At 46.2% G+C, this 12,732-nt stretch overlaps 1 protein-coding gene across 1 annotated transcript in view; it reads left to right on the forward strand.

The window, feature by feature from the left end:
• LOC138673111 (RNA exonuclease 1 homolog) overlaps window positions 1-12,732 on the forward strand; it is a 227,187-nt gene that overhangs the window by 85,000 nt on the left and 129,455 nt on the right. Inside the window, exon 11 of the mRNA XM_069761765.1 lies at window positions 12,171-12,191. Coding sequence (XP_069617866.1) covers window positions 12,171-12,191 — 21 coding nt within the window. The remainder of the gene's footprint in view (window positions 1-12,170; window positions 12,192-12,732) is intronic.

Consider the following 12,732-nt stretch of genomic DNA (forward strand, 5'->3'; position numbering starts at 1 on the left):
TCACAGGTCTTGTGATCTGGGTGAGATTGTTCTGCTTCACGTGTGCGGTCAGAGCTGTGTGAGCACGACTGCAGACACACTTCCTGCGCTCACTCTGACCGTGCACATGTGAAGCAGAGCGATCTCACCCAGATGTAGATCCACATGTATATTTAGTGTAGTTTTTAAGAGTTTTGCAGGGTTTTCATGAATTCTGATGTGGGATAGTTCAGAAACTGCAGTAAATGTGCAGATAGATCCTTCTTTCATTGAGTGCTGCTCGTAATCTCATTTGCAGTATCGAAATGTGTGGAACGCTATAGCATTAAGTATTCTCTCGACTTAAGGCCGCATTCACACATCCATGTATTAGTCGTATACAGACACTGATTTATGAACTAGCCACAGGTCTCCTAATCCGAACTTAACAGCCTCCAAGGCATGTTTAAAGCTGTCAAGTTCAGGTCTGATCACCCGCAGCCAGCCTATAAATTCTTTGTACTGTGAAACATTGATATGTAAATGCAGCCCTAGTTTAAAGTTTTCAGAATAAAATAATTTGGCATCAATTACCTAATTTGGTCAACTTGTATTTTTTAGGTTTGCCGATATCAGGCAGCAGAAAGATGAAAGGTGGCTCAAAAAAGCAAGTTAATAAAAATGGTAGGTGAATTCTTCTACGTTTATAAGTGGAAATTTTTGCCATTATAGCCAAGGTTATCAGCCTTATACGTAAAGTTGTTTTTACCAGTATTTTAGCATAAAACATCAAGCCCAGCTGAGCCAATATCTGCCTAATTCACCAAGAGATTGTGGATCATACTCCAGCACTACCTTCATTAAGACTGGCGTGCAAAATGCCAGCCTTAAATGCGGCCTACTACAGATTGCAAAAAAACATGACTGTCTGGCCATACACATATACAAACAGATGGCTGTCAGCTAAACTACGCATCAGCCAACAGCTGTTTTGGCCAAGTCTCCCATACACAAGAGCGCTCATTTGTCAGTGCTTCTCTGTTCTCTGAGAAAGCTGCTGACTGGCATGTCAGCCAGCGGCTTATCTCTGTGTATGTCTGATAACTCATCCCCCTTCCCACCCCCAATCGACATCTCTTCCGCCCATCAGTTGGTCGGCTCACCTATACACATTAGACAATTGCCAGACCAACTGGTGGCACTAAACTATCGCTGATCAGTAAATATTTACCGATAGGATGTTAAATAGCCCGTTTACAGATTGCTCACTGCGGTCTGTCTGCCATTGTTGTCAGTGAGTCCTGTTTACACAAGATCATTTCACCTTATTGAATCTGCTTGTTCAGATGATTGGCAGCCTGTTTACAATGAAATATTGTGAGTGAGTGTTCATTCCTGTACATATGAAAGAAATGAAACAACGACCATGCTATGGAGTCTCTCAGACTTACTGGCAATCCTGTATCCGGATTCATGATTTAAGTCAAGTAGGAGTATTAATGAAATTACCTCTAGTTCTATGAATTCAACATTTCTTTGTTAATCCTAGAAAAAAAGCACCAAATATGTATATTTCTTATATAAATATATATTGTAGCCTGGCAAAACCCCTGACAGACCTCACCAAGGAAAAGCTGCCCTCCTCAGTCAATTGGACAAATGACTAAGACTGCCTACCAGGTACTGAAGATCGCCCTTTCCAACTTCCCGTAACTAAAAGCAGCCAACTTGACTTTTGTATTCCGGGCCAAAACACCCATTTTGTACCTGAGCTGTAAGCTCCTGCTGAGGGAGGTGTCCTACTCCACGATAGAGAAGGAATGTCTGGCAATTGTGTAGGCCCTGCATCTTCTGCAGCCATACTTGTATGGATGCCAATTCACTGTGGAAACTAACCACAACCCGCTCAGCTGGTAACACAAATGGAAGGTTGAGGTTGCAGCCTTGTGCTTCATCAGTACCACTTCACCATTCACCACCATGCCGACTGTTTATCCCAATGAGGGGAGGTTGTGGACGGGCGCTGGAAAGTACTTCCCCCTAGCGCCCTTTAAAGGGGGGAGGTGTGAAGAATATTGCAGATATAATTTCATGTCAATCATTTGTATCCTATTTGGCATGGGATTTTAAAACCCCCTTCCTTTGTGCAGCTGTAACTGGTCATCTCAGCAGGGGGTCAAGCTGCAAAAGGCTGACAAATCTCGCTGATCTTGAGCCAGATAATCTCAGAACAAAAGGCTTGCTTACAAATTGGAGTCCATGCAGTTTAAGGCTATGTTCACATCTAGGAAGGGGGGCTGTGGGTTCTCCCGCGGGTTTTCCCGCAGCGGATTTGATAAATCTGCAGGGCAAACCCGCTGCGGTTATCCCTGCAGATTTATCGCGGTTTGTGTTGTGGGTTCCGCTGCGGGATTTACTCCTACTATTGATGCTGCATATGCATCAATATCTGCTTACTTCCTGCATGGTGGGCACAGCCCCATGCGGGAAGTAAGCTGATCAATGCATTCCTATGGGTGCAGAACCTCCGCGATTCTGCTCAAAGAAGTGACATGCTGCGGGTTGTAAACCGCTGCGTTCCCGCACGTTTTTTCCCGCAGCATGTGCACAGCAGTTTGCGGTTTCCATAGGGTTTACATGTTACTGTAAGCGCAATGGAAACTGCAGTGGACCTGCAGCTGCAAAATCGCCGCGGTTCCGCGGTAAAAACCGCAAAGTGTGAACATGGCCTACTGCTTTGTTCAGACAGCTAGGATTTCATAATGTGAATATGGACATCGTATATCCTAGTCACACACCGGTTATATTTTCAAGGTCTCTGGATCAAACCGAACACCTTCCAGGGTCTCGATCCATTCTAGCACCACAGGGTAGGGAAATGCATAGAATGGCTAGTAGGAGCCAGCTAGCAAAGCTGTGTTTGATCTCAACGCATAAAGGGGCCTGGCCAAATCCAATAGCGCCAAAACCGCCTCCCTAGGTCCATCCATTAAGGAGTTGTTTCCCACTTTAGATTTTGGAGTTTTTAGCTGCTAGAGGCAAGAGGAGGGGATTTAGGTTCAGCCCTGAGGGCAGGAGGGGAGTGCCCAAAAGGGATAAAGGATAGTGTAAGGCCATGTGGCCTCTGTTATGCTTTCTGATCACTTCGAAAGTGGTGGCCACGTCGAGTAACATGCTGTGAAGGAACTAGGAACTAGCTGGCAGCCCAATACACCCATGGTCAAACATCAACCCAGTAATTGACCTCTTTTGCCAAATATTCAAGATGCAAATAATGAATCTATGGGGTCGGGAACTTAGTCAATGTAATGCAGTTTCCCCATTATAGAAAAGTTTGAGTGGACTACTCCTACACATTACTGACGGAGGAAAAAAGTGGAGTAACCATGAACAACAAAAGTGAGATAAAAATTTTATTCAAAATGGTACATTTAAAACAAAGTACCAAACAATAAGTCATGAAAACAAAGGAGGAACAAAACCGTAGGATATTATACCATAAGGAGATGTCCTATATGGGATCAGAAACATTTTATAAGGTGCATCGGATTATAAGACGCATCCCAAATTATGAGGAGAAAAATGGGGAAAAAAAAACTTTTTAATGGTGGTACTTCTTACAATCCATGTGTCTTATTGCTTACTGGGGTCGTGGCTGCGGTGAAGTTGTGTCACTGCTGGCGGAGGCAGTAGTGGGGCGATGCTGTGGACCCCAGACTGCGAGAAAGGGGTGTTCGGATGTGCGACACTGCGGGTGTTCGGTGGTGCGGGGCTCCACCAACATTTTGTGAAAGTCCGGAGCCCCCGTACTTCCTTGGTTTACTTTGCGGTGGACTCTGGGGGAAAATGGCCGCCGGGGCGGAGCATGTGCTGATGGAGATCTTGGTGTCTTGTGATCTCCATCTGTACAATGCTTTCACTAAATATCGGCGGGGCCCCCGCACCACCGAACACCCGCAATGTCGCACCTCCAAACATCCCAGCCTGCGGCCTGCAGCAACGCGCCACTTTTGCCTCCTCTAGCAGCGACCCTGGGACCCTGCTCCATTGCGGACGGTAAGGTATATTTGAATTGTAAGACTCACCCCCATTTTTCCCCGCAAATTTTTTTGGGGAAAAGTGCGTCTTATAATCCCAAAAATATGGTATATAGGTGCTCAGTAATACATCTGATTCACCAGAACTAGTAGACTTTTATGGAAAAGGTCCAAATGTATAGGAGGGCATGAAAAACTGAGAGAATGCTGGTGACAGGTGTGCCAGCATGAGTTAAATCACATATAGTGCAAATTTTATAGGTAATACCCAGTTAAACTAGGCAAAAATGCAATGCTCAGATACCCACGTGTTGCAGAGGTAACCGCTAGTCGTTGATCATAAGTAAAAACTGTCACTTACCCATGTTGTGATAATGTGATGCCCCACACAACCCCGATGCATGTTTTGCTACTGCTTTCTTAAGGGGAGGTGCTTGTAATATACTTGCCAATTAGGGTTACATATACACGGACCCACCGGTGGAGCCAATTCATCAGCACATGCCCGGTGCAATTCACACCATTAAGGTAGAGCCGTCCGTCGCCATCACGGCGTTGCGTGCATGCGGGTTACAATAATAACCCTGTGACGTCAATCACGATGTGTCATTAATGGCTGGTGCTGATTAAAGAGGCACACGACAAGCATATCATATGCACAAAGGCATCTATGATGTTGTAGCTCTGATGCACGCGCCCATTTTTTGTGTTCTTCAGGACTACATGAAAATCTGTTCCGCTTTCTGCAAAGCCTAGTCCGAGGAAGTTATGTATAATAAAGATGAATAAATGGAGGGAGGTAAATAAGAGGGAGGAGGAAGGAAAAAGGAAGGGGATGGGGGCCAGGGGGAGGAGACATTATGCGAAAATTAGTGAGAACACAGAGGTCTAAGGGGTAACGTTTCTCCTTATGGAGAGTGACATACCAGCTGGCTTGTCAAGGTAAGGAGGCTTATTCGCCGTGCAATGCTCCTCTGGGAAATTAAATATTCAAATTGCCTCTTCTGAGAAAGAGGACTTAAACTCTATAGCGCCACCTGTTGGAAGTAGCGATCCTACAAGTCACAATCAACCCTTTCAACGAGTCGTGCAATATGACTTAGGATAAAAGCCATATCAGTATCTCAATTCGCAGACACGGTGTTTCGGGCTGTTGGCCCTCGTCAGTGCGAAGCATGAGAACTGATTTGGCTAGGTGAGAGGCTCTGGACTGAGGTTTAAGGGGTAACGTTTCTCCTTATGGAGAGTGACATACCAGCTGGCTTGTCAAGGTATGGAGGCTTATTCACCGTGCAATGCTCCTCTGGGAAATTAAATATTCAAATTGCCTCTTCTGAGAAAAAGAGGACTTAAACTCTATAGCGCCACCTGTTGGAAGTAGCGATCCTACAAGTCACAATCAACCCTTCAACGAGTCGTTCAACTAAGTCATATTGTACGACTCGTTGAAGGGTTGATTGTGACTTGTAGGATCGCTACATCCAACAGGTGGTGCTATAGAGTTCAAGTCCTCTTTTTCTCAGAAGAGGCAATTTGAATATGAGAACACAGAAAAATGAAAAAGATAATAAAAAGCCTAGGCAGAAGCCTCTATCATATGTTGGTATAGATGTCACATGTAAGTATAGAATTAAGAAAATGAGTAGAAATGTGGACTAAAACCACAGCCAGTGAACAAATTCTTACTAGTATAATAAAGATTGTACGCAAAATATGTAAAAACAGGTGAATGAATAACAGTGATCAAGTAAAAGGGTGGAATGATTATCATTACAATGATAATAACATAACGTGCTGCAGTGCATTATAGAAAATATATAATGTTTTGGGTGAAATTGTCGCCTTTACACCCTTTGTACAGTATGCCCTTAGTCCTCTCCAACTAATTAAATAGTCCACCCCCTTTCCACCACCCAAATATCCCCTAATGTGAGCCATAGAAAGAAGGCAATGCCAACAGGATATCGCCATTTGTATTCAATAAAGTTCAATATACTAATAACGCAAAAGATCCATGACCACACTTAGATAGATGGCCAATGAAAAGGAATAGTCAATAAAGTAAACCGATGAAGGAATTCAGCCACTTGAGCCAGATGATGTTCATGTTTAGTCAGACCAAGAACAGTTAGGCCGGTTTCACACATCAGTGGCTCCGGTACGTGAGGTGACGGTTTCCTCACGTACCGGAGCCACTGACACACGTAGACACATAAAAATCAGTTCATCTTTTCAGATGTCATTGATTTTTTTTTTTTGCGGACCGTGTCTCCGTGTGCCAAACACGGAGACATGTCAGTGTTCGTGGGAGCGCACGGATTACACAGACCCATTAAAGTCAATGGGTCCGTGTAAAACACGTACCGCACACGGACAACGTCCGTGTGCCGTGCAGGAGACAGCGCTGTCCCCCCCACTAGTGCTGAAGCCGCGATTCATATCTTCCCTCCAGCAGCGTTTGCTGTAGAGAAGATATGAATATTCGTGTGTAAAATGCAGATCCAGGTCCCCCCCCCGCTGTGATTAAAATACTCACCTAGCTTCTGGATCCCTCGCCGCAGCGTCCTCTCCTGGCCGCAGCTTCTCCTGTATGCGGACACGTGGGGCCGCTGATTACAATCATGAATATGCGGCTCCACCTCCCAAAGGGGTGGAGCCGCATATTCAGTACTGTAAATGAGCGGCCCCACGTGACCGCATACAGGAGAAGCTGCGGCCAGGAGAGGAGCTGCGGCGAGGGATCCGGAAGCTAGGTGAGTAATTTAATCACAGCGAGGGGGGGAGTGGCGCACTGGGGGACCTGGTTCTGCATTTTAAACACTTATTCATATCTTCCCTGCAGCAAACGCTGCTGCAGGGAACATATGAATGGGGTTTCAGCACGATGCCGGGGACAGCGCTAAACTTTATCGCTGTCTCCGGCACGGTGCGTGTGGTACCCAGTGGGCACACGGGCGGCACACCTGTGCCACACTTTGTATCACACAAACGCACCGGCACACGGACACGGATAATTCCGAAACCAATTATTCCGGTACCAATTTTTCCGGTACCGGAATTATCTGGACGTGTGGGACTGGCCTTACAAACATAGTAAACCAAAGGTATAGTTGTGAATAAGGTAAACAAGTGGGGAACAGAAAGTGTGTCCTAGAAGTGGAACAAAGCTATTTGTTTTCCATTTAGACCATGAGGTGACATCGTGTCAAGTGTCACTATCCACTTATATTCACGTTGTGCCAAGATGTGTTTTGTTGCCTCCATGGATTCTGCAATGGACTTTATCAATACCCCTTATATTAAGCCCCAAGGGTTAGTCATGGAACAAGTTAAATATGCTCCTGTGTACAGATTTTTAATTCACGTGACGTCATACCAGCGTAAATTTTGTGACCTGGACACGTGGCGTAGTACACCACATTGGAAGTGTCGAACAAGATATAATCCCTAAATTGGAATGTCCTGGTCCCATCAGAAGATGTAAAAGTGGACCTGCAGATATTGGGACATGCAACACATTTACCACATGGAAAGCAGCCCACCATGCGGGCTGTGTTCGAGAGGTGCAGGCGGTTTAGGTATATTGTGTCTCTTCACTAGATGGTCTTTCAAGTTTTTACTACTGTGACACCCCAGGGTCTTGGTTGTCACAGTGGCATTCCTCCCGGGGAGAGTGATGTCATGCTTGGAAGCGATGAAGGATTCCTTTTATCAGGTAATCACAAAGCCAACATGTTCACGCTCCAGGCCTGAAGGGGGAGCTCTGATCCTGTTTATGGGTGGCTCCCCTATAAATACTTTCTAATCTGGAGGGAAAGGGAGTTGGTGAGAGCAGACAGTGCCAGACAGCAGACTGGAGCAGTCTGAGGCAGAAGGACGTGTGAGGGGCTGTGTAGCCAGAGGTGCTGCAGCTCCAGGATAGTGATATACCGAAGGAAGAACAGTGTTTAGTGAGCGTACAGGAGAGCGAAGCGCAGGAGAGTGGCACCAGGGGAGCACAGCAGCATTTAGGCTATCTCCCTGGCCAAGCGCAGATTCCGGTAGCTGGAAGACTGAGGTTGTGCTGGACTCTAGGAGGCACAGCAGAAACTGTCATGACAGCTGAACTACAAGTAACCTGTTCACCCTAATACCCAGGTGGCAGATAAAGCCCAGGTCTTGATAGAGACCCTATAAAAAGGCTCGAGCCACCTGTCATAGGGGTTTTGTGTCCTAACATTTATGGAGGACGAGAGAACTGTGAGGACCTTGCCAGAAGCCATAGGCAGTAAGGGACTACATCACCGCGCTAATAGGAAGGCTTTTAACTCCACCTGGACTCTGAATCCACTTCCAAGCCGGCCGGACCCTGCCTGTACCTGTGATCTGGTGCCCTGGACCAGGGGTGTCAAACTGCATTACTCGAGGGCTGCAAACAGGTCATGTTTTCAGGATTTCCTTGTACTGTACAGGTGATAATTTAATCACATAAACACATAATGATTACAGCACCTTGTGCAAAGCTAAGGAAATCTTGAAAACACGCATGGTTTGCGGCCCTCGAGGAATGCAGTTTGACTCCCCTGCCCTGGACTGTAGCTGCCTGAAGACTTCAGTAAACCAGGTAAAGAGACTGTAAACCTGTGTCCTCCATTCTTTACTGCACCACTTACTATCCTTATCTACATACTGGGAGCCCTGGGGACCTACTTCACCTGTGGGAAGTTATACCATCTCAGCTGCCATAACATCACCCCAGTGGACCCCTTTAAGCAGCATCGGTCCCCTCTGACCGAATACCACAGGTGGCGTCACGAACACAAACTTTATTCAAAACCCCATTGAAAGACTTTCCCTTTTACTTGGGCGCCCAGGGCCACGGACAGTCACAGTGACATCCCCTTTAAGTACCAGACCAGTACAGAGTACCCCACGGCCCTGGCAGGGGACTCACTACATCCAAGTACAATCCTGGGGGTATGAGGTAAGTGTACCGCTAAGACTTTATCCATGTGTAAGATAGGCCAATGTTTTATCAAGATGTCCCATATCTGGCCCCATTGGCAATTGGAAGTAGACACAGCAGGTCACATGGTGTTCCTTTGCCTATTTGACAGGTTTGGCTAGGAGCTCATCCCGAGAGGCTACCTTGGCTCTACGGTACCTGTTCTTATTGCACCTGTTGCTCTATACCTTATATCTGAACCTCTGTTTCAGATCATTAGATTGTATCTCAAATTGGTCGTTAGTAGAACAGATCCGACGTGTTTTCAAGAACTGGCCAACCGGGATGGCCCTGATGACTTGTTGGATGTGTCCTGAAGAGGCGTGGAGGAGAGAATTTACAGCTCTTTGCAGTATAGATCAGTTTGTATTGATCCATCATTTTCAACGTTAGATTGTACGTCTCGAAAATACTCTTTGTGCCATTCATACGTAAATTTGAGGTTGAATGTATTTGAATTGAAGTTTGTCATGAATTTTATGTGTTCAGCTTCTGAGTCCTGCCAAATGACAAAGACTTTGTCAATATCGATGCCAGCAGTGCTCATGTTTCGTGGCGTAGGCTTTGTCAGTGTAGACAATCTCTCCCAAAAGCCGAGAAACAGATTTGCATATGACTGAGCAGGGAGAACCTATCCTTAAATGGGAAATAATTGTGTGTAAGCAGAAATTTCAGAAGTTCCAATGGGAATTCACACCAGTGGCCATCACGGCTGGTCATCTCGAGGTAGAAACGGATGACAACGAGGCCAGCCGTATGTGTACAAGGATTCTGTATCAATGGTCACAAGGACCATGTCATCCTCCAGGTAAATCCCATTTATTTTAAGTAAAACAGTAGTGTCTCTGACACAGGAGGGCAGGGTCTCGACAATTGGTTTTAGGCAAGTCGATAAACTTGCACACCATATCACACATGACAGAGACAAATGGGCGAGCCGGAGGATTCACATGGTCATTGTGGACCTTAGGAAAAACAGGTAGAACGTTGGTACCCTGGGGTTATTAGCCAGCAAACCATCCACCACTTTCTTGGGGATGAGACCAGACTCGTAAGCGCCGTGTAGGATTTTGTCTAGCGATTGCATGAAGTTATGGGTGGGATTACTGGGCAATTGATGGCCAATATCCTTATTTCTCAATTGCCCATATGCTTCCCTTTCATATTTTGTCGAGGCCAGATTACCACATTTCCGCCCTGGTCTGCAGCCTTAATCGCAATGTTGTCAAATGACTGAAGTTCTTTCAGAGCCTTTCTTTGTGCCAATGTTAAATTGTCATTAAAGATACCTCCTGGGATTTTTTTTTTTTTAGATCTTCAATGACCAATTTACTAAAGATGTTAACTTATGGGCATACAGACAGGGCAGGAAAGGATGTATATCTGGGCACTATTGTTTGTAGGAACGTACCTGCAGACTCTGGTTGTTTGCTCCCTAAGAAGCTCCTCTAATACCACTCAGCCACCCTATCCAATCCTAAGTTAGGCCCATGATGACTATGTAGTTTTGTTAGGACTAGCTTATGACAGAACTGTACATTCTTTACGACTGTAAAAGAAAAAAAAAATTGAAACCATTACTTGACAAGTAATGGCAAACCCAGTCCAAGGAGGTCATGTTGGATTTCTGTGATGGTATGTGTAGATAGGTTAATTACCTCCATGTTTTTGGACTTGGATTTGGTTTCTAAAGGCCCCTTCACATTTAGCGACGCTGCAGCGATACCGACAACGATCCGGATCGCTGCAGCGTCGCTGTTTGGTCGCTGGAGAGCTGTCACACAGACCGCTCTCCAGCGACCAACGATGCCGGTAACCAGGGTAAACATCGGGTAACTAAGCGCAGGGCCGCGCTTAGTAACCCGATGTTTACCCTGGTTACCATGCTAAAAGTAAAAAAAAACAAACACTACATACTTACCTACAGCCGTCTGTCCTCCAGCGCTGCGCTCTGCTTCTCTGCTCTCCTCCTGTACTGTCTGGGAGCCGGAAAGCAGAGCGGTGACGTCACCGCTCTGCTTTCCGGCTCACAGACAGTACAGGAGGAGAGCAGAGCGCAGCGCTGGAGGACAGACAGCGGTAGGTAAGTATGTACTGTTTGTTTTTTTTTACTTTTAGCATGGTAACCAGGGTAAACATCGGGTTACTAAGCGCGGCCCTGCGCTTAGTTACCCGATGTTTACCCTGGTTACCAGTGAAGACATCGCTGGATCGGTGTCACACACGCCGATCCAGCGATGTCTCCAGGGAGTCCAGCGACGAAATAAAGTTCTGGACTTTCTTCAGCGACCAACGATCTCCCAGCAGGGGCCTGATCGTTGGTCGCTGTCACACAGAACGATTTCATTAACGATATCGTTGCTACGTCACAAATAGCAACGATATCGTTAACAATATCGTTATGTGTGAAGGTACCTTTAGGAATGTATTTGTTTGTCTGACCGTTGTATTTGTATAACCTTTGTGTAAATAGTGTATTTTCTAGTGTACCTTTTTAAGGCGATTAAATATATAATTTAATCTTGGCCGCTCTTTTATCTTGATCCACAAATCCACATGTCCATTTCTCGGCTTAACTTTCCATACTACCGGGTCTGGTTTCTGACCCGATATAAGCCCTGTCCGGTAACTGGATTATATTTAGCGAGGAACTGGGCAGTCCTACCGGGCTGGCAGCACTGTGTTCAACTGGTGCTGGTGAAAGGGGCCTCTCAGCCTGTCAGGGCTGTGGGTGAGTGTGGTGCCGTGTCAATGACGTGGGCCACATCCTCACTCCCGGTTTCTCTAGACCCGTGTGGACAGGGGGTGTCTGTGTAAAACTGTACCAAACTGACCTTGCGTGTCCCCAGGGGGTGAAGAATGTCACGTTGGTGAAAGTGGGGAGACCGTACTACATGATCCTTCTGATGTAATGGTGATGTCAGGCGAGGTGCAGCTTTGTCACAGGGATCAAGGCATGTTTCATAGTTTGACAACCCAACACCCTCTCCCCCCTCCCTTCCCCCTCCCCCCGAGACAGTTGCACCAGTAAAAGAAAAGTCCTCTTAAGGGCTCACGTATTTGAGAAAAGAAAATATGTAAAGTTTTCAGACATGTATTATATACCTAATTTAAGATGAGCAAGGTGTGCTGTAAGAGATGGAGAAGTGGACGTGCTCCTGACGTGCACAGAAGCCAAGGCTGTGGGACAGGTGATCCTGTTCCTGTTTCGGGTGCACAATAATGCTTATCCACAAGATCAGCTTCCGATCCCACTTTGCATGGAGGCGTGGTACACAACTCTTGATGGCAGATAATGCTTTCAGTATGTTTCCAAGCATCACCATGTCTGCCACACAGTCCAGTCTCGCCAAGATTTTGGACCACAAAATCCTCCCCCCTGATCCTCCTTCCTTCCACTATGGCAATCCCCATTAGATAAGTGATCCCACATTTGGACACTCATAAGAGCTCTTTACTTTTGATTCTGGCATCTCACCCTGCATGTTTCAAGAGGGACCTGAGGAAATCGTGTGTAGTGATGCCCAAAAATTTGAGCAGCCACAGTTGGAAGAAGACTGTGGGGAACTTCAATTAGTGTCTCAAGAGGTACAGTGCTGACCGTTGCCAGCAAGTAATGTTAAGTCAACAAGTCAGGAGGACCAGAGTACGGAAGTGGAAGACGAGGTGGTGGACAATTGTCACTGCCCCAACCTGAGAAGGTGCCATGCAAAGTGGGAGGGATACGCAACAGGCAGGATGAGGCAGTGGGGT

This window comes from Ranitomeya imitator, chromosome 1, assembly GCF_032444005.1.
Source record: "Ranitomeya imitator isolate aRanImi1 chromosome 1, aRanImi1.pri, whole genome shotgun sequence".
NCBI lineage: Eukaryota > Metazoa > Chordata > Amphibia > Anura > Dendrobatidae > Ranitomeya > Ranitomeya imitator.